Below are 23,490 nucleotides of genomic sequence, written 5' to 3' on the forward strand. Positions count from 1 at the left end.
TGACTACGCTAATTGTGGCTTGGGTGACTGGATTAATGGTGGCATTTGACAGGATTAAGGATACAATGTTGAGAAAAAAAATTCAGTTAAGGACATGTGTGCCTTTATACATAAACACAGATTTTACTTTAAACCATTTTTGTAACTCTATGTTGTGAATACTAACTGCCATATATTGAGTGCTTACTATGTTGTTTGCATATGTAATAGCTGCCACTTTAAATGCCTTTATTTATAACTATCAAGGTAAACATTAGATGCTAAACAATGGCACATTCTGCTTAATATAAGTAACTGATTATAAAGTATAACAAACTTTATTTTTTGCCCAATTATGGTGGCTATTAAGCTCACTAGAAGAGTCTTAAATTCCCATTTCTATAAATGAAGAATAAAACAATGATGATTATAATAATTATTTTAACAATAATAATAATAACAGCCATCCTTTATTATGTATTTTTGTTTGCAAAGCACTACAAATTGTTTCATATGTATCATCTCACTCGATCCCCTCAACAGCTCTTTGAACTGAGTAATATTTGCCAGATTGCTACAGATGAAGAAATTAAATCTCAGACTGGTTTGGTAGTTTGCCCTGGATTACAACTACTAAATATCAGAACGAGGATTTTAACCCTTTTCTTACTATGCTCTATCATCCATGTAACCTATCTTGTTTCATTTATTCTGATAAAACTCACCTTTAGAACTATCGTCATGAATGACTTGATTTATTATTAGCTTTCAATAAACATCTTTTTTTTCTTATTTTGGATTAACATATACCTCTAAAGCAAAATATTTAATCAAAATGATTTCTCACCAAATATACTATTTAATATAGTGGAGTATTCCTTTGTATTCATTCTTTACCAGAAGTAAATTGTTCTGATACACACTGGCAGTAAGATTAATTAAAATTTTGGTTCATGAGCCTTTTCATTCTGGAGAACCTTTTCTTAAGTCATATAGTAAAGCGATATGGTAACATCTTATAGCATGTGATGTTATTATAATATTCAGAATCTTTTATTCTTTTCCGTATGAATAATTAATCTACCTTTGGTACCTAATGTGAGTAGATCCTAATAACTTGAAATAATAAGCAAGGAAAGACTGGAGTAACAGTCTTGGGACTGAACTTTTTTCTTTTATGTTATTGTGAAAAGGATTAAGTAAATAATATAGATTTATTCCATTTATAAGAATGTAAGAGAAGAGAGGGGATATGTAATTAACAGTGTTTATAAAATGAAAAAAAATGCAACATATGTAACAACAAGAACGTCATTTTGGGGCAGGTCTTTATAGAACAGACATTCCATATTGTGTTCTTTTTCCACAGTCTTTGCCTTGACAATATGGTGTACTTAGCAGTTGCTGCTGACTAAGGGAGGCTGTCTCTTCTAGGAGATCTCTGTGCCAGCCAATAAACACAGCAGTTTTATTTGGGTCTAGAAACAAGACATAATATGTAAAATGGACAGAATTTTCACATTTTTCTTTCCATTGGAGAGATTTTTATGAAACACTCTGTCCATTTCTATTTTTAACATTTTTTTAATCAGAAGGAATTTTTGGATTGGATTTTTTTCTTCAAATTATGATTCTTTCCCATATGACTGAAGACCTTGTCATTTCTAGTGTGACAAAATGTCCACAACCGAATATGAAAACCTGTTATTAAGAATTGAAATCTATTTCGATGAAAGGCATCTAATAATCCAGACCATGTTTAATTCTTCATTAATTCTTCATGTCATTTCATAGACATAACCTACTGTAGTTTTAAAAATATAACTTTCTCTATTCAGCCATGGTGAAACCATCATTCACTTATTCCAAAGTCATATTTTGAGTGCCTGCCAACTTCTGGAGTCAAAGGGTTTACTGATATTGTGAGGCTTTCAGACTCATTATTAGGGGACAACATATAAATAATGAAATAATGTAAAAATTATACATTTATGAAATTATCAGTAGCTTATGAATGTTAGTACAGGAGTGATTCAGAATGAAATAGAATTTCACAAAGGTGATTACTAGTAACAATAAATTCAAAGTCAGGAGAAGAGGCAGTGGACAAGGAGTGGTAGAACGGAGGGAAAGGTGTGTTCCAGACTCCAGAATTACAGACACAAGAGCTGTGGATTGAAGACAGCGGCAAGAAAGACGGAGGACGAGAATGAATATAAGTATCAATGCTCATTTGGGGGACTAATAGAGGTAAATGATTGATGGAAATATTTGAATGTTGGATAGAGCAGCTTAATTTCAACTTAATGGTTTCTAGTTAGTGACATTTCAAAAGAGAGATATCTAAAGAAGATCATGTGAAGAGGATAATGGAACCGTTTTTTTAGAAGCTGAATTGGCAGAAGGGGAATCTGAAGCTCAGTGGTGCTCTCAAGGTATGAAGTAGTAACGTTGTACTATAAAAATGGAAATTATCAAGCAATTCTTAAATTACTTATATAGGAAGAAGTAGCGAGGTTTATAATAAGTTGATTGGTAGGACACATTTGGAAGCAGCCTCCGTGTTCAGAAATGTGTCAAGCTTGAGATTCTAGAATATTGGAGAATAAGGACATGTGGACACTAGAGAGGAGCTTGGTCAGTAGTGCTGTATTTGATGAGGGCAGTAGCTTAGTTTTATAGGTGAGTTGTCATTGGAAGAGCCAAAGTAAGATTGTATATATTCATCTGATTATGTAAATAGTAAAATAATAATTTACAGTAGGTGAGGATAAAAAGATTAGAGTCGTGAGCAGTGTTTAGGTTTAGAGTCAGTTCAATTTAATAACTTTTTAAACTATGTGCCAGGCCTTGTTGTAGTACATGGGGAATACAGGATAAGCAAAGGCATGAGCTCTGCCCTTATGGAACTTATAGCAGAAGTGAGTACATAAAACTTTGAAAGTATGGTAGTTCCAAAAGGAAGGTAAACATTGTAAGAAGAGGGGAAAGGGTCTTGGTTAGAGATGTGGAATGGCTAGATTTGTAGCATAAGAGGAAAAATAAGAGTGAATTAAGAATTCTCCCAAAGAGAAATTTCAATGTTAGAAAGAGAACTACATGTCACTTTTAGTATTGTTTGAAACATCAAAAAATCAGAAACAAATGTCCATTAGTAGGAGAATTTACTTAAAAATTGTGAAATATTAAATAACCATTTAAAATGAAATATCCCTATGCACTGATGTGCATAGATGTCTATTATGTATTTAATGAAATAGAAAGTGGAATGACTGATACTGATCTCATATTATGAAATAAGGAAGGTATATGTAAAAATGCACTCACGCAAATATGTATGTTTGCATAAGCACAAAAATAGGTCTGGAAGCCTACTCGCCAAACAGCTGTTAGTAGTGGTATCTGAGGAGGAGAATCAAAAGTGGCGATGAACAGGGGTTTTTAATGCTTCAAATATTTCTGAATTATTTGTATTTTATTACAGTGAGTATGCATTCTTTATAATTGAAATTTGTATTGAAATAATTGTAGAGCACATGCAGTTGTAAGAAATATAGTCTTCTCTAAAACTCTGTTGATACAAATGTTGAATCTTCTCGTCTCACAGGCCCCTACAGTTCAATTCTTTTTTATTCGTTTTTATTTTTTCTATTTTTTTCCTCTCTGTAGTTCACATTGGGTAAATTGTATTGATCTCATGATCACTGATTCTATTCCCTGCAATATCTTCTCTAATCTTGAGCCCACCCTATAAGGGGTTTTTTTGTTTTTGTTTTTGTTTAATTTTTGTTCTTGTATTTTTCAGTTCTCCTCTTTTCATCTAATAGTTGCTAAGATTGAGCATTTTGAAACCTAAAAGTAAGCTTCCTGGCAGTCAGAGTAAAACAGGAAACAAGAATTGTATGTCTTCCTCTCTAAAAGGTAGAAACGCAGCAATTCTCAGGCATGTCAGAGAGTTTCCTAGATAGACCTAGGGAGAAGTTTCTAACTATAGGAGGTGAACTACAGGGGTAGCTCCCAGGATAACTAGCAAGCAGTTTTGAATGTATTTCTACATATCCCTTCGAGGAAAATGTTATAATCCAAAAAACAAAAAACAAACTAAATGATTAGTTACTTTCAAATTACAGCCCCAATCACCACATTCAACAAGGATATTATTACAGAGAGAAATAGAAAGACAGTAATGCACTGGGGAGAGGAAGGAGTTTAGTTCCAAAGAACCTCCCAGATCTGAGAGGAAGTAATTACACCATGATGGTTTAAAGTATGTGGAATGGTGGCTGCTGCTTAAGTAACATCTCAAGGGTGGGGAAGACCCAATTCATCTTAATTAAGACACTTCATGGCCTACCAGTTCTTTCAGACATGGATGTCTACGGGCTTCCTGGCCAGGGTTGCAGAGAAAGAGAGCTCATTGGCAAGTTAGACAGCTGAAACAACCTGGGGGGTCTGAGCTTTTAGCAGTGGTGAGATTTAAAATGAAATCATGTTATGAGACCCAGTGAGAAAAAATGATTCGTTGAATATGGTTTTTCCTGGGTGGCCTTCTGGATGGACTGAGTGGGAAGATTTTATTGGAGAGAGGGTCATTAGGTGATAGTCTGAATACACTACTTGGAAACGAAGCAAGGATCATTCCTAAGAAAACTGAGTATGGTCATTGATGTCAGAAGTTGGAGAAAACATAAAAAGCATGAGAATTGTTGGGGCAAGGGTAGGAATTGGTGTTGTTAAATAGCACTTTCATCCAAGAGAATGGGCAAATGGGAGAATGAGGGCACAGTAGTAGGGAAAACACAGGAGATAAGTAAAGAGAGACATAGCTGATACTCTAAGATGAAATGATCAGTGTAAAGCCCCCTAGAAATAGTACATTATTAGAACTATTGTTATCAATAATTGTTGTCAGGTAAAGGGGATAATTGAAAATGCCAGAGACATATATGAAGAAATCATGAAGTAGGAACAGGCTTTAGGAAGGAAACTGAATATGAGAGTACAGATCTCACAAAGAGAAGCAAGGTAGAGCTCTAATAGACTTTGAATTTTGAAAGGCAGACATCTCTGCCTCTGCTATTAAAAGGAAAAATGAGAATAGAATGTGCAGATGGCATGAAACCCTGATATGCATAAAATGGAATTTTATTTTTCTATAACTTAATTTCTCTGCAATGGATCATTTCAGTATGGTGATGGAAAGCTCAGGCAGTTCAAGATTCTCTTGTCTTCCATTTTTCTCGTCCCCATTCCTCACAGGCTCCTAGTAAGGGATCCCTTCCTTCTCTCTGCCTGCTGATCTGTGATTCTTCTATGACAGTCACAGACATCATGGTTCCACTTTTATGCCTACCATAGCTCAAGAATTTCTCATGAATGTCCCCAGTACTGTCTACCTACATACAAACGCTCAGATATTCAATCTCTGGAGTCATGATCCTTCCCCAGTCTTCTAACCCAAGAAGCATACTGTGTGGCCTCTGGGAGTCTCAGAGTTCTGTTCTTCTCAACTCAACTCCATTGGTCCTTTGTTTCGTATCTAGAGGTGGAATGGTGGCATAGAGTAGGAGGGTGTGTGCTACTCTCATGGCATTTTGCCTAAATACTTGTACCTATGTGAAGTCCTCACCATTTCTACAAGGTTTTTTGCTTCTGTAATCAACCAAGAGCACTGCCTCCTTTTTTTGGTGAAAGTTGGCAGGACAGGTGGGCTTTTCCCCATGCTTTCCCCAAAGCACTAAACATAAACCATCTTAGCATGTTGAATGTGTTGGAGGTGGAGGGAAGATTGAATGAATTGGTTAAAATTTCTAAAATATTAAAATACCACAAATACCAAACCTGAAGAGAATGAGAGAAAGCCACAGTGGCTAGGCTTAGCCTTGGTCAACTATAAGTACGTGATGGTGAGGAGGACTAGCAGAGTTAGAGAAAGAGAAACACTGATAGAGCCAGAGAAAGTTGAGAAGTTGGTAGTTAATAAAACTATTGGCTGAAGTCTGAAGCCCCATTTAAGAAGGAGAAGCAGCACATATAGAGAAAAACTAAAACTGATCATTGATATGTCAGACATATAGAGGGGAGTGAGAGTTTATGGCCCTGGAAAGGATATTAGAGAAGTAAACGATCATAACAGCTAACCCAGGGTGGTAAAGAAGCCTTATGTTTTCAAATAAGGAAGACATCACTGAATTTGGAAGGAATGTGGAACTCGTAATTAGGAAGTAAAAATGGAGGATAGCCAGGTATCAGAAAGGTGAAGAAATTTGAAGCAGTGATGTTGAAGAAGTCATCATTTCAAATTAATCTAAGGACTGTTTATAACTTGATGATCTGGAAGTGAAACCATGCACTGAATCAGGTACCGACTCTCCTCATTTTAAGTTGGAAGAAAGAAAGAAAAAAGTTAAAGGCTGTATAAAAGAAAGTATGACCTTTGAGTGATGAGACATGACTTCACTCTCTTCTGTGTGATCTTAGATGATGGATAACTATATTTGTATGACCACTTGTTTGGGAAGCTTAAGTAAGCTTATGATCAATTGCCTAGCATGGGATCATAAACAAAGCAGGAGTTCTATGAATATAATTCATTTTTCCTACACCTTCATTTATTCAACAAGTATTTTTAAAGCAGCTAATTTTGTGCCACAGATAATGCACTAGCATAGGCCACATCATGCTGCAGTAATGAAGACCCTCTCCTCCCCCCGCCCCCCCAAAAAATCTCAGTTGCTTAAACACAACAACAGTTTACTTCTCTCACTAACTCAAAGTCTGCTGCATGTTTAGGTAGCTTTACAGGTAAGTCTCCATGTAGCAATCTGGACTGCCTTACTCTTTTAACCTAACCATCTCAGGTTAAAGTAAGAGCTCTCTAAGGATCACTGCAGCAGAGACAGTGTGATCCAAAATTGCTCTTAACTGTTTCTACCTGGACATGGCACACGTCAATCAGCTTGCAGTCCATTAGTCAGAACAAGTCCTGTGGCCTCCCCTACTTCAAGGGAATGAATGAGGAGTCACCTGTGTACCAAGAATGAGAGAAGAACCAGATATTATTAAACACGAGTAATGTCTGCCACTACTTGGCAAAGCACTGGGTAATTAGTAGTGAACAAACCAGAGACAATTTATCTTTCCCTCATGGAGCTCTCAGTCCAGAGTGACAAGATGCTGGGAAAGCTGTAGTATCTGTAAAGAGCCAGGTTTCTGTCCAGACAAGGCAAGTAACTAGATCAAAGAGATTGCATTCAATAAGTATAAAGTTATATGGGAAAATAGGAAAGAGTAACAGTTGAGTGTAAGTGACAAGTATGGAGAACTTAGCAATCCTCAATAAATATTTACTGAATGAATGTTAAGTGAGGAATAAGAAGAAATTTAGCTCTAAAAAAGCTAAACGAGAAAGGCAACAGAGAGAGAACAGATATAGGAAGAAAAAACACATGGAAACAGTTTATGCTTTTCAAATGTTCTGAATAATATTTGGGAATAAAAGCTGTTCTTGCTGTATCTGCTGCTTCCAGTAAGCCTGAAATATTTCCGAGCTGGTCTCTTCTGCTATAGTTGGGCTGTGGAGTAAGGAGTTCCCAGCCAGACTGTTTCATTCTTACCTAGTCAAGAATTTAAGAATTGTTGGGAAGCTTGGACTCTGACTCATCTTCTAAAATGTTTTATGATGAACCAAGTTAGCTTGATGGGCAGCTGTCAAACAGAGTGGGGAATCACAGGAAATGAGGAATTATACTACTATAAAAACTGAAAATGTTACATAGTTAAGCAAATATCTTATGAATATAATTTTATGGCAGAATGTTAGGCAGTTCCTTAAAATATTAAAATTATTTATATTTTAAAAGTTTGTTTAAAAATGATAGAAAGCACGTAAAAAAAAAAAAAAAACCAGAAGCATTTATAATGCAACCCCTAGAAATAAACCCTGTGAACATTTTGGTATAGTTCATCCCAAACTTTTTCTAGGCACACTCATTCATTTGTCTTACAAAATAGATCATATAATACATACTACTCTGTCACCTCCATTTTATTTAACAGTACTTCTCAAATATTTTTCCAAGTTAAGAAATTCCCTTCTACAACACTATGGCTGCATGATATTGCATCATTTATATATATGTCAAAATATATTTCCTTATCATCCTATTAGGTTGTTTACACATGGTTGCCATTATAACAATGCTGTTATGAACATACTCTGGCTGGATTTCTGTGCATCTCCTTGTTATATAGGGTAACTTTTCTAAATTGGAATTACTGGGGCAAAAATTATATACATTTTAAGGCTTATTATGTACCTTACCAAATTGCCTTCTAAAATATTATTTCAATTTACATTCCTACCAGCAATGGATGAGAGCAGAGGAGTGTTTAGGGAGCCCATAAGACTACAATAGAGAATTGAATATATTATAAAATGTGTATTTAAGCTTGACAGCTGTTGCCAGACAGGGGCACTCAATATATTACTTTAAGTCCCTTATCTTAAATTTAATGCTTTATGCTAAAATCATAAGTATGAGAGCTTCACATTAGATTTCTTAGAAAAGAATTTAAGAGAGACTCACATATTCTGTTAAATGGGTTCATTAATATCATGAGTGCTGACATACAATCCATGGATGATCCAATGGATATCTCAAATGAGTTCCTCACTCTTCATAAAATACTGAGCTCTACCACTGACATATCCATGCCTTGATGTATGGCTGTGGCTAAATATTTGTGCACATCTTTAATGGCTGTCTGAATGTTAGACAATTTCCCATTTTCCTAAAGAGAAAACTAAGAAAATTTTTAGTTAAATTAAGTATGTAAACTTTGAGGGACATAGAAGAAATATTCAGGCATCATAATATGCAATCTACTAATTTAGACAGAAATAATATTTTAAAGCAGGGGTCCCCATCCCCGGGGCTATAGACCGGTATCGATCTGTGGCCTGTTAGGAACTGGGCCACACAACAGGAGGTGAGTGGTAGACAAACCAGTGAAGCTTCATCTGTATTTGCAGCCACTCCCCAGCACTAGCATCACTACCTCAGCTCCACACCCAGAACATCAGGCATTAGATTCTCATAGGAGCACTGGTCCCTGGTGCCAAAAGATTGGGGACCACTGCTTTAAAGCACATGTCATATAGAATATTTTTAGAAGCATTGCTCTTTTCCTACTCTTGTATTTCATCAAGCAGTTTTAATCCAATGCCCCCCTCATGGATTCTTGACATCAGAATGATGCCACCTTTTCAAGCAGCTGGCATGTTTCCATCCCCTGTCATCTGGAATTCAGTCTGAGCGGTTTGAGGTGCAAGACTTGTGAAACTGTGCATGATGCCATCACTGGCAATCTTTTCCCCAACTATAAAAACCCACTTAGTACTCATGATCCTGGTAACCAGTCTTACCTTTTTTAGTGATCTTTAAAATGCTTGTTTTCAACAATGTCTAACACTTTGAACTGTTAGGTCATGCCTCCCAAAATAATTACTAACTCAGTATTAAATTCCATTGCTTTTGTTTTTACCAGTCCAACCAAGTGAATGATAGCTAGAACCATCCTAAACTCTTATCAGTGGACACTGATTTAGGTTAATGCAACTTCCCTAAACAGTACTTTTTTCCAAATAAAGTAATTGAGAGAGTGCCTAGTATTATGAGAGATCTGATAAGGACTTTGGTATAGAATGCCTCTTTTTCTCAGGGATAATTTTGGGAAAGAAAAATGTCATCTTACATTCGTCCATATACTATATAGTTTAAACAACAACAAAAAAGGAGATTCATACAAATCTCCTTGGTGTTCTTATGCAAAGTGACTATTGACTATGAAAGCTTTCGTCCACCTGTAAAAAAATTTCTAAAAAACACGGTAGGATTGTAATGTATTTATCTCATGTAGAAACACTGAAAATACAGGTTCATAAAACCTGCTGCTTTGAAAATACTCACATTGGAATCTTTTAAGAACTACAGCTTCTATTCCATTAAACTTTCTCCCAACCCCAAACCACATCTACTTTTACTTTAATACAAAACAAACAAACAAACAAAAAGGAACAGCAAGAAATATTCAGAATAGATATTCTCTTCCGTGGATCCATAGCCAAAGTTTTGGGAAGTCAAAATGAAAAATTTAGAGAACCGCCTGGCTACGTTTCGCTATAGTATTAACTCCCTCTTTAAGATATGTTATGTTATATTGTTCCCATTCTTTTCATCTAAGTATTTCCAAGAGAATCATACTGAAAGGACGTACTACAGATTAAATGGCAGCTATTTGATTGGTATAGTTGGAGATAGCATATGGCATATTCTTTACTTTCAAACTGTTTTGAGTTTTTGTTTTTGCCCACAGCAGTGGTATATATGAGAACTATCCAAAAACTTCCCTATGGTATGTGTATGTAATCCACATCATCTTAAAAAGGGTTGAGCACTTTGCCATTGCATTCTTTATTATTTGAAGTAAATCAGACTGAGAGATATAGAGCTTAAAATAAATAGTTACTGAATTCTAATTCTATAAGAATTTACAATTCCATGAGATTAGAAATGCTGTTTTAAAATGTTAATCAGAAGATGCATTTGTTTTAATTCTTGATACTGAAAATATTGACTGAATTGTGAATTAACACATTTAGGGTTGCAGATGTCATTTTTCATGAGATTTCCTGAATGATGTAATTTTCATATTTCATATAGCAGTTTGATCAATTTACAGATTTATTTTACATAATTAGTCGGTAAATGAGAAATTCAATTGCTGATATATAACTATTTCTCTGTAATATAGAAAATAAGTTAAAATTCCGAATTATAAATAAAAAAACAAATATTTTGAAGACATCTGGTCCACATCTGCCTGAAATAAGATAATTAAAACAGTGTAATTAAATGCAAGTAATACTGGAATATTCACACCTTAGAATGTAAAAAATAACTCATTCCATTTTAATGTGATTTCTTGAATTGTTGAATTTTTTTGAATGTCCTTTAGCCTCTCATTCTGTCATTACAAAGAAGACTGACAAGCTAAACAAATAAAAATAATCCATGTTTGTCAAAGACTCTACTAAATGAATTATTTTTATTATGATTATTATTCTTTTACATGTAGACTAACCTCTACTCCTAAGTTAATACTCACTGGACTTAGAGTCATGCCTACCCCCTCTTGATGTATTTATAATTCTCCATTCAATTATTTAAAATGAGAGTTTAGTGAGAGAGTATAATCTCACTCCTTAAATTGGGCGTTTCTTCTGGATACAAAGGGGCTCAGTAATTGTGAGAGGATGGTATTCACACTCAAGGAAATGAAAAGCTTCTTTGGTACAGTCTCATGATTAGTAGAGAATCATCCTTTGAAGACTGGTATTTTCTTTTGTTAAAAACCTCTGTTAAGTGGAAAATTAACTATGTTAAAAGAAAGGAAAATACACTAAAGTTTCTACAGCCTACCCCAAAAATGTGAAAAACATGATAGATTTCTCTTTTAATAAAAGGCTGCAGAGCATTATGACTTCAGTAGAACTGGGTTTTGATACATGACAGAGAAATTGTATTTATGAAAAAAACTCAGTGCTGTTGCTACAATATTATTGATCAGGGGAAATCTCTGCTTGGACGCTAGTGTCTCTCCTAACTAACACTAGACCACGAAAGGAATTGATACTGTGAGGAGTGACAACACTCTTCCTAACACACACCCTAAGATATCACAAGTTATGTTTTGTGTTTTTATTTACAGGGAGCATGATAAAGATCCAGAGAGTTTTTTTAAGGTATTAATGCATCTTAAGGACCTAGGACTCAATTTCCACGTATCTGTCCTTGGAGAAACCTTCACAGATGTCCCAGGTATCTGTTTTGAATTTCCTAATGTGTATTTTCATATGTGACATAATCTCTACAACTTAAGTATTAATTTCCATGTTTCTCTTTTGTTAGAATAACCAAGATGAGCACTGTTAATCAAAAGATTACGCAATGGCATTAAAGTGGGATTCAATTTTAAAAATATTTAAGTAAGCATTCTTTAAGTTGAGAACATGAAGTCATCTCTTTTATCAAGTATAGCTTATACGGTGCATCTTGATGCAAATAAAATATATCACTTTAGGCATCTTAACACGTAAGGACAGTGGGAATTTGTCATTGAATATACCACCTCTCACCTCTGGGCTCGTTGGCTTGATCATACTCGCATTGGTAATGGCCGAAATACACCTGTTATTAGGTGACCTGTGTAAAGCATTTCGGCATCGAACTTGTAACATGGAGTAGACTGCAGCCCATATTATAGTTGTCATTGGTTCATTCTTTTCACTGAACTTGAGAAAACTAACAAAAATCCTAAGCACTTGAGTGTTCATATGTTTTAAGCTTTGGGTGTTCGGCATTTTTTCTGAACTCCACATACACAGACAACAGAAGTTCAGAAATGACTTCTGCCATCCTACATTATGATTCTTAAAGACCACCTAGAGTCCTTATTCAACAAGTATTTCTCGATTCTGGTTCAATGCTAGGAAGTACACTCAGCCTGTATCTCAGTAGCCTCATCTGATAAGGCTCATCTTCTGCCCAGTATACTTATAGATACAACCTTTCTTCAGTTCCTCTAAGGTTCCAGGCTTAAAGACTTTTAGACATTTGCCTGTTTGTTTCTTTTACCCTTTTCTTCTTAGCTCTGGGGCATTTTTTTTTTCAACATGGTTTCACAGCACCCTATACTTTTACTTCAGGGTGCTAATCATATAATTATGTGTAATTTTTTATCTTGTTGCCCCCCCCACACACACACACATATGCACACACATGCTAGAATGCACGTGCTTCAAGGACTGGGATTATGTCTGTCTTATTCTTTGCTGCACCCCAAAGCCAAGTGCAGTGCCTGACATAGAGCTGGAACTCAAGGAATATTTGTTGGGTAAATGGGTAAAGATAATGTAAACTTCCTGCCTTCGATCAGTTTATAGTTTTGTTGAGGAAGGAACACTTGTGCATATGCATAGGAAACAGAAAATCAAACACAAGATAATAAAATTATAAATTAGTACTGACATATGTGGCTTAGACTAGAATGTTAATTGAAGAGTTAACAATTGCATAGCCAAAGGATTAGGATAATCCAAAAGTGGGAATGACATGGCCAAAGTATATAGAAGCAAATATTTTATATATTGTATTTAAATGAGAGAACAATTTCAATGATTGGTGCTGTGAGGTAACTAATCTAAGTAGAATAGGAGATTCTGCACACAGACCTGAATAAGTAAGTAATACGTACTTTATATAGTAGGACCAAAACATGGAGGATCTTGATAACTAAAGTAGGTTAGGTAAAGTTAAAAAAAAAAATAAGGAGCATAGATTTTGAGCAGGGAAGAAATATAATGAAACTTGTACTTTAAGAAGGTCTATCTTACAATGATATGGAGGCAGAATCTCAGTAAGACTCTAAATTGGTGATCCAGGTGTGATTCAGAAGCAGTGCTTGAGAGATTAGTGAGAGGGCTGTATGAGAGAGAGATTCTCAAGGAAAACACAGAAAAGAAGTTGGTAGATGAATGGCTATAGAAAAAGAAAGAAGAAAAAAGTCAGCACATTTGCAGAACTGCGGAGTTCAGTTTTGTTTGTGCCAGTTTTGAGGTGTGTGTGAATGGACCGAGAAGAGTGAATGGAAGATATCCTTCAGCAGAGGCTTCTTAGCCAATTTTACCACTGAGCAGTTTTAGGCCACCACTACAAAGAAGACTAGGATTTTACTCAAAGGACCATGTTCTTGGGATTATAGTCTCCCCTCCCACATGTTAACATTGAGCTATTTTATTTAGAGCAGTGTGGAGGGTTGAAAGTGGGGTAGGGAGCAGGTGGGGACCCAAGTACTGAGTGCTTAGCAATTACAGACCCCATCTTATTACTCACTTTGGCTTCACTTCAACACATCCTTATTGAGCACTGTGGAAGGGGCATTCGGTCTCCACCCTCACAGAGTGCTGCCATGGGAGACACTTGTATGTAATTAACAGGCACCTAGGATGCTGTGAAATAATTACGGAATGCCGTGGAAGCCCATAGGAAGGGGCATCATGTTATCTATGTGCATGCTTCAGTTACTCCCAGTCTCCCTGGGGATCCCTCCTGCTTTAGCCTCTGGTTCATCTCTGGCATTTCAAATATGAATCAACTCTTTTTATGGCTACTGCACCTCACATTGCATATAGGAGAAGCCCAATTTGTTGAATGGTCACATGAGCCTGATGGCTTTCCAGGTTGTGCTCCTAGGAGGCCACCTTGCCAGACTTACTCTAGGGTAAGATTCCCCAACCCCCCAGCCTGTTAGGAAACAGGCCTCACAGCAGGAAGTCAGCAGCAGGTGAGCAAGCAAAGCTGTGGTGGTAAATATATTTCAATATATGAATGTATCATATGTTCAGCCGCTCCCCAGCACTAGCATCACCACCTCAGCTCCACCTCAGATCATCAGGCCTTAGATTCTCATAGGAGCACCGGTCCCCAGTGCCAAAAAGGTTGGGGACCACTGCTCTAGAGGTTTCCTCACAGGCCATTCTCTGTAACTTTAGCCATTCTTATCACCGTTCTAATTTATTTAACATACACTGTATTCCAGGCTTGTTCTAAAACATTGTTCTCCATTTTCTCCGCTGGGAAAACTAAGGCCTAGAGAAATTAAGTAAGGTTACACAGCTAAGGTAGTAATTTAACTGCTGTTGTATACTACCTTTACATGTTCTTGTTTTCTGACCCAACTCTTTCTCTAAGTTTAAATATTAATTTTTCCCCCAAGTCACCATCCAGCACTTCACAAAAAGAGTTACCTAGCAGGCATACTTTTCTTTGCCTGTTGTCTCTTCTAGATGCTAGATTAGCATATCTAAAACCATACAGCCAACTTACATGCTGTTTAGTATCAGCCAAAAGAATTACTCTCAATGCTATTAACATTTGTAAATAAGTGGTTTTCTGTAAGTAATTGCAATACTGGTTGTTATTATTATATTAATTGCTACTATTTATTGCAAGTTTGCTTCTTACTTGGTCTTTTGCCGGGTTATTTCATGTAATGCTTGTGACAGTCCCAGTGGAGTAGGTATTATTATCCCATTTGATGGGTAGAGAAACTGAGACTCCGAAGACTTTAGTCACTTCAATTGCACTGCCTGTAAATGAGTCAAACTTTTCTCTTTCACACACAAGCATACATATATTGAAAAAGTCTTAATGTATAACTGCAAGACTATTAATTACTCTTTTTTTCTGTCTTTATTGAGATATAATTTACATATAACATTGTCAAGTTTAAAGTATACAAGCTGTTAATTTGATACATTTATATATTGCAATATGTTTCCACCATAACTGCAGCTAAGACCTCTTTCATGTTATCTCCTTTTTGGGGTGAGAATATTTATGATTTAGTCTCTTAGCAGTTTTGAAGTATATAATATAGTACAGTATTGTCAACTGTAATTACTAGGCTATGCTTTAGATCTCCAGAACTTACTCTTCTTGTTTGCACATTAATAATTCTTTATCCAACTTTATTCTCCTTCCCTGTCTGGAGAGCTCTTAGGGAAAGCTAACACATCCCTGAGTGATGGCATTAGTGCCAATGATTTGCACTGCCCTTTTTGATGAAACAAATAATCTCCAGTAATTTTTTTCTTTGAAAATGTTAAAACCATAATAGAGCAACTTCGTAGCATCTCCATACTGTTGATTATTTTCAAGTTTGTTGATTATTTTCGAATTCTCTTGTAAGGTCTTTAACATCCTTTTTCCGAAAAGTGCAGTAGATTAAGATTATCAATTCTAGTTTATAAATCTTTTGTATCATTGTTTCATTTCACAAAAGAGATCTAGGACAGTGACTGTTCCAAGTTCTCGCAGCTGAGCACAGTGGGTGAGATGAGCACTAGACATTTGCAAGGTTAGGAGGAGAACCTGGGAGTTGGTTTGCTCATCTCTATTAATTTTTATGTGTTCAATAAATTTTTTATTGTTTTTTGTTTTTTTAATATTTACTTTGTGCCAAGCACTGAGATAGACATTTAAGATGGAATGGTGAATAAAGAAGACATGGTCTGTGATGTTTGCAACTTGCTTACTTTAATGCTTTATTCATCACTTACTGGAACATTCCTTAAAAACATTACAACTGGCATTCTTGAACACTTAACATGTGCCAGGTACATAAGCCCTTAATGCATTGCCTTATTTACTCTTCACACGGCCTTGAGAATTAGGCATTATTGCGATTATCATTTTACAGCTGAAGGAAGTAAGACACAGGGAGGTTGCCTGAAATCACCAATCCATCTAATTGTGAAGCCACAATTCAAACTTTGTCAGTCTGCCTCTACTGCCATTGCTCAGCCCATACCCTACTTGGAAGTCCACAAAATCATCCCTGTTTTATAGGTAAGAAAGCAAGAGCTAATCATGATAGGAAATTCTTGACCACTCACGTGAAATCATTTCCATTTTCTCTGACAATCTCTTTGTGAATAAAAGTTAAAAAAAAAAAAAAACTCAAATTTATTTCTTAAATATTTTTCTTTTTAGATATGAAAGAGAACTCCCTCTTTTTCCTTCCATCTGGCTTCATCACAAAAAAGAAAGTAGCAAAAACAATATGAAGTGGAAAGATATCCCAAATAATAATTGACATATATTTACTATTCAATAAGTATTATTTGAATGAATGAATGAGATTTATTTAATAGAGTAATACAACTTAAATGCCGTATCAGGTATATAGGAATCTACATTGAAACAATTTCCAAATACTAGAGTTAGTGAATGAAAATAGAAAACCCTAAGACTTAAGGAAGTTCTAAGTGGTTTTATATTACGTTTCCTATTTCAATATAGGTGACCTTGGTTTAATATGAATCCATTTTTCAATTTTTTTCCCATCTTTTAGCTCTTACATCAGTCAAAATAAGCTGAATTATGCTAAGCTAACAGATAACCTTAAAATCTCAGTGACTTGAAATATGTAAGATTTATTTCTTATTCATGCTATACGTTTATTGCAGGTGGGCAGTAGTATTCTACTCGTTATGGTCACACAGGGACCCAAGCTTACAGAGAGAACCAAGCTAACACCATCTCAAACATTACCAGTTACCATGTCAGATGGAAGAGAAAGCCAGGAGGCTCTCCTGTCATCATATCAATTCAATGCTTTGGCCTAACAGTAATGGGGTTCCACTTAACTCATTGGCCAGAACTTGTTGCAAGGCACTGTCCAATCATAAGGGGGGCTAGGAAACGCAACCCTGCTTTGAACCCAGAATCTAGGGGAGCAGAAATATTTGGTGAGCTGTCCTGTTGACCATCGTAGCTCTTTAATATGCATCATGATCTGTGGCTCATTACAGAGAAATCCAAGCCTATCCAAGATGTCTGCCTTAATCTGGGGAAGTCTATACCAGTTGAGAAAGGGCTCTTAACAAATGTTAAAGTATGACCCACAGTCTTCTTCTTAGAGACAGCCCACTGGTGTCTGAAGACACATCATTGGGCAACCATGCCCCATAAAGCAAAGCAGACATGAAGTCAAGTCGATCTCTGTGGGAATGAAGTTAATTATCACTTACAGGTGACTTGACATTCCCTCTTCCCCCAGGAGACATTTGGCAATATCCAGAGACATTTGGGTTGTTATAACTGTTGTGGGGAGAGTGCTACTGGCATTTAGTGGGTGGAGGCCAGGGACATCCTATGATGCACATGACAACCCCCCCACTGCATTTAGTGGGTGGAGGCCAGGGACATCCTATGATGCACATGACAACCCCCCCACTGCAAAGATTATCCAACCTAACATGTCAGTTGTACTGAGAATGAGAAACTTTGATTTACGTGGGAATTGAAGTCAAAAGATCAAGTTTTGGACAGGGTCCTATAGCTTTCTAAGTTAACCTCGGTCAATCTATCTGTGCAATAAAAAGGAGGCAATGGGAAAGCGAAATAACAAGAAGAAAACTACCTGCCCTGTCTACTTCAGTGAGTTATAATGAGAATTTCTGCACAATTAGATAATTTGGGGAAAAGTGCTTTCTAAACTACTATGCAGATTTTATTATAAGACTCACGTACTTCGCTCAAAGTTTGTATATGGACTGAGTCTTTAATGCATTTTGGATCCAAAGAAGATATTAACGATGCTGAACCTTAAAAGTTCATTTTTTACCATTATTTTCATTACTTTTAATCAAGAAAATTGAAAGGTCATTCTGCTACATAAAGCATCCATCAGACTCCATGTTACAAATGAGCCAAAAAGCCAAGAAGCTCCTCAATGCAAATATTTTAGTTTTGGCCAGTTCTCACGACAAGGTCACATTGTTAGCCCTTGAGATGGTCTAAAAAAAAAAAAAAAGCAAATGCTTAAGATATCAAATCAATGGAATGTGTTTGTATACTTAATAATTTCCCACAAATGATAATTCTAAACAAAATATTTTTTTCTATGAAGAGCCAAAAACCTTACATCAAGATTCCTCTTTCTCTACTGCAGACATTGTGGGAAGAAGAGCTTTAGCTTTACGCATTAGTGGGGGACAAAAAGGTTGCAAGGAAAGTAAAAACCTCAACTACAGTTTTGGCAGACAGAAGTCTTTCTGGTTCACCTTTAATTTGAGGTTAAGAACAGTATGTGGAAGGCTTCTGGTTAATATCTGGCATGACAATGGTTATTACTGTGATCTTGGCATATTCCTGATCTTTAGCTCTGGAGTCAAATGTTGGATAATTACATAACATTTTCTTCCCCTCCCATCTCTTTTTCACTCAGCTCCCAGCTACAATCTCATTTACTTAGTGTAGCAGAACAGCTACGCTAAGGGGGAAGTAATAGAAAAGTTCTGGGAACCCAGATAACTTACATCACATTAATATAAAAGTATGAAATTTTGCTACAAGGGGAGCCGAGCAGAAGGAAAGCTATTGATATATTGATCAATGTTGAATTCTAAGATGGTTTTATAGGAGATGACATAAGTGGTGTGCCAGTAAGATTAAATAAACTCATTCTCTCAAAACTATACCATTCCCCAAACCTATTCCTAGTCCTTTAATTTTTTTTTTTTTTTAATTTTATTGCTATCTACTCATTCCTCTTATACAGAAGTATTCACTGAGTTCCTATTGTGGTCTGGCACCATATTGTGGATTCCAAGAAGAGAAGACCGTGGTTCCCCTCCTCTAGAATCTTACTATCAGGGAAGCAAAAAACATTTTTATAATTACGTTTTATTATACCATACCCTTGTTTAGATTGTAACGTTTTCAAATAATTTTGAGTACATTATTTCAAAACGCTTACAGCAGTTTAGTGACTAGAAAATCTAACAAGTATTGGCATCCTCAATTTCTAGCTGAAGAAATTGGCCCCATTTAAGTAGCATGGACCTGAGCTAGATTGTCAGTAGGCAGAGCCACCTTGACATTATTCTTAAAAATAGGCATATGGTCACTTTCCCAAGATTATGACTGGTGAAGTCAGTTTCCCCAAATCTGATTTAAAACTGAAGTCTTCTGTCTCCCAGTCCTTTGCTGAAGAAAACAACAAAATGAAATGGGAAAATAAGGAAGATTCAAATAAATATAGACATATATGCTACTGCTAGGGAAGAATAAATACTGTAATAGAAATGACAATGTCTCTTAAGATAATTTATGAATTTAACCATATTCCAATTAAGATGCCAGAATATTACTTTATATATATGCACAGAGTAGTTCTAAAATTCATACAAAGTAAATAAATGGAAGAATATCAAAGCAATCACTCACAAAGGATAATGAAGAAAAACATGTCCTACCATATTCAGAACATGTATGAGGTGATAATTTTTAAAAGAGTACTTTACAGGTTCAAGAACATGAAAGTAAAAAAGTGGACAAAAAGAGATAATTCAGAAATAAACCCAACTTGTATATAGATTTGTATAACAAAATTTAACATACTTATCCCAGCTCTAAAGTATGATATTTTTAATGAAAACAGGAAATTGAGTAAAATAACTTCCAAGCACTGAAAACAAAATGAAAAATTACATAAGAAATTTAAATATGCATTATAGACAAAGGCTTGCGAAAGCATCGACATATTATAAGTATAATAACTTACTGAACTCTTGCTCTGTGACAGCCACCAGGGTAGACCTTTTACTGTGGCATCTCATTTTATATCATGACAGTCCCCTCAGTAGGTACAATTACTATCTTTTATGTATGGACAAAGACACTAAGGCTTAAGTGAAATAACTTGCCCAAACTTGCACAGCTAATAAGCAATAGAAATTGTGACCCTTAAGAAATACATACTAAGTCAAATTTCAGGGGGAAAAAATCTTAACTTTACCAGTAATGAAATAAGTGTGGATACAAAGAATTTATGAGCGAACAATTGCATTGACCAAAGCAATAAAAGTAAAGGCCTATGCTGAGACTGCCTATAGGAAAACATTCACACATGTGGTGACAGCACTGTAAATTATTTTTCATGAGTCGTATAAGTTACTACACCTTTTGTTTGACTTAGTAATTTCACATCAGAGAAGGGATCCCATGGAAATAATCCCTGTGCTTCGTTCTCTTTTCTGTTGCCCGCTTCCCAGTCGTTGCCCTTATCTTCTGGGACCTTGAATCCTACAAAGGCTTCAGATTCCTACAAATTCCAGGCCTCTGGACACTTTGTTATTCAATTCATCCACCACTGTTACCAGCCTTCTTTCTAAACGCAGACCAATGGAGAAGAGAATCACAACAGTATAACAATACTAGTAGGAATGTGTCTCAGATTTTCTGCAGGATGAACTTAAATTTCCTTTGCTGCAAATGAGGTTCTTCAGACTCCAACCCCAGCCTAATCTCTCATGATTTCCATTTTTCTCTGCCATTTCCTGAATACCTCTCTGCATTTACCTACCTACTTCCATGTCTTGTGTTATTTGTTGCTTAAATTCTTCTGCCCCTCTTCACAAAGCCACATACATACCCTTTCTCCTCCTGGCAAAATCTCAACTCCAGCGGTGCTTCTTGTCCTATGCCACCTCCTCCCATCTCTTCCCTTCCTAATTGCTCACAGCACCCAGATTCATTCCATCAGTTGAAAAGCACATATCACTCTGCACTGTGTTCATTTGTCACTTGGCTGCCAGAAGGGGCTGTGGTGTAACTGAACGGAAGACACGTTGTGGGTGAAGAGAACAATTTCTGAAACAGAGATGTTACACAGAGCAGGAGTCAGCCGTACTTCCAGTTAGCAGGCCAAGCTCCCCTGGCCCAGCTCTCATGGATACCCCTGACCCAGCTCTCATGGATACCCCTGACAGTGGTGATGTCCCCATTCAATATTTAAGAAACTCTCTTTGCCTTTCTCAGGAAAGGTTTAATTCTGCCACTGCGCTTTCCACCCAAGTGCTCAGGAAACTCACCAGACGCAAGTAACAGTAGCAACTGACTCTCGTTCCTCAGCATGTCCTGCAAGGATTAGTCTTTTTTCCCATGATCACCCTCAGACATGCCATCCATTGACAGACCTAAACATAAGGCCTGCTTGAAGTCGACCCCTATAGCTTCTGAAAGTAGAATATTGATCTTTTATACTGAAACCAGAAAATTCAGAGCAACTCACAAGGCAAGATCATTTATCCATCCACCCGGGGGGTGGGGGATGGGGGAGGGAGAGATCATGAAGATAATATGTTCTGGAATACAACTCCCAAAACATCCCTCAAGAAACTTTTCTCAGAAGTTATAACTATGAAAACATTCCTGCAGAAAAATGCTCTTTCATTTTCATAAACTGCCCTCAAAGTTTGTGGGAAGTGTGCACTTGGGAAAGACACAAGGAAATAGATAAAACAATTAAATAATGAATGGGGAAAGGTGAAAACATGAATAGACAATAGGGAATTAGAAGCAGACCCTAATTTTAAAAGCCTATACATATATATATATGTGACTATTGGTTGAGAGACTGGAGGTCCTAGAATGTGGCTGCTATACACTGCTTTGGTATTTTATCTTTTTAATTCCGATAGTTGTAAATGGCCATGATTTGGAGTGTGGTATGGTCAGAATAATAATTTCCCCAACAAGGGGCTCTGGCAGAAGGCCTGCTTGCCTGTTTTACAAATTCATGTTTCCTGCAATGCCTACCAGAACGCAGTGTCTGACAGAAAGCAGCAGCACAGAGAGTGAATACTTGGATCCAACGACTGAGCTTTTCCATCTAGATCCTTCCTCTCCTAAACTGTTACAGTTATAAAATGGACACCATCACAGGTATATGGTGTGAGGGAATGAACACTCTCCTGGAATTTAGAAGGCTCGGGGTCTAGTTTCATCTCTGCCACTTATTCACGTCACTTATTTTAGCCTTAGCTTACTAATTCATAAAGTCATCTAAAAACGGTTAAAACTAGAAAGGACCGTGGTGATTAGGATTTCTTTAAGATGGGGTGCCTATCCCCATCCCCAAAAGAGATTTCCCAGATTGACACACTTTCTAAAATTTGGATTGTGAAAAAAAAAAATGAGTGTAACAATCATGCTTTTTCAAAACCAATTTTATTCCTCACTGTTGTGACATTTATCTGCACTCCCGATCCCGAACCCTATCCCCAGGCAATTGAGAACCACTAATCTAGACCAGTCACAATTCCTCCAGCCACCCTCATGGGCTGACTAAAGTTGTTCAGTGTTCCATCATGTAACCCTTTGCTAATCTAAACTTCCTAAAATGAGCTCCATATATTTCACCTGCTTTCCTGCCATTATCAAATTAAGTACAACCTCATTGGTCTGGATTTCTCAGTGTGGTTTCTTCTACTTTACTTCACTCCTTCTACATGACATGACTATCCTGAGCTATAGCCTAGATTACTCAGTGTTCCCTGAAGATAGCTCACATGCCACTGCCCAGAGCCCTCTCTCCTCCTCTACCTGTCAAAGCTCAACCCATCTTCCAAGCCTCATCTCAACCATTTTCTCAGCCCTCTAAAACAGAAATGTTACCTCCCTTTTTTGAATGTCCTTGAGATTTTGTTTCTACTTAGCTATGTATTTGTCATACTTCATGACAATTAGAAGGTTCTTGAGCATGACATATGTATCTTATACAGCTTTATATGACCCAAAGATCCTAAATGTTTTCAAACTTTCAATCATGATCTTCACCAAGATATATAAACATTGTCACCTAGCATACCCACGTGTGTAGGCATATTTATAACTGAAACAAAGCATTCCTTACATTATACATATTCTTATTACATTCGATGTACTTCGACATCTCCTTTTTTTTCTGTTCTATTTCATTTCCTTTAATATTGGTCTAAATTGATTTCACAATTAGTCACAGTTGTAAACAGCATCGTAATATTGCACACAGTAGGTGTACTATTGCGTATGTTTAATTAAATTGGCCTTTTACCAAAAT

The 23,490-nt window shown here is 36.4% G+C and overlaps 1 protein-coding gene across 7 annotated transcripts in view; it reads left to right on the top strand.

The window, feature by feature from the left end:
• GTDC1 (glycosyltransferase like domain containing 1) overlaps positions 1-23,490 on the top strand; it is a 346,607-nt gene that overhangs the window by 307,818 nt on the left and 15,299 nt on the right. For all 7 annotated transcript variants that reach the window (XM_023527475.1, XM_023527479.1, XM_023527477.1 and 4 more), the window contains one exon: positions 11,752-11,861. In XM_023527475.1, coding sequence (XP_023383243.1) covers positions 11,752-11,861 — 110 coding nt within the window. The remainder of the gene's footprint in view (positions 1-11,751; positions 11,862-23,490) is intronic.

The sequence above is a fragment of the Pteropus vampyrus genome, unplaced genomic scaffold, assembly GCF_000151845.1.
Source record: "Pteropus vampyrus isolate Shadow unplaced genomic scaffold, Pvam_2.0 Scaffold17, whole genome shotgun sequence".
Lineage (NCBI taxonomy): Eukaryota > Metazoa > Chordata > Mammalia > Chiroptera > Pteropodidae > Pteropus > Pteropus vampyrus.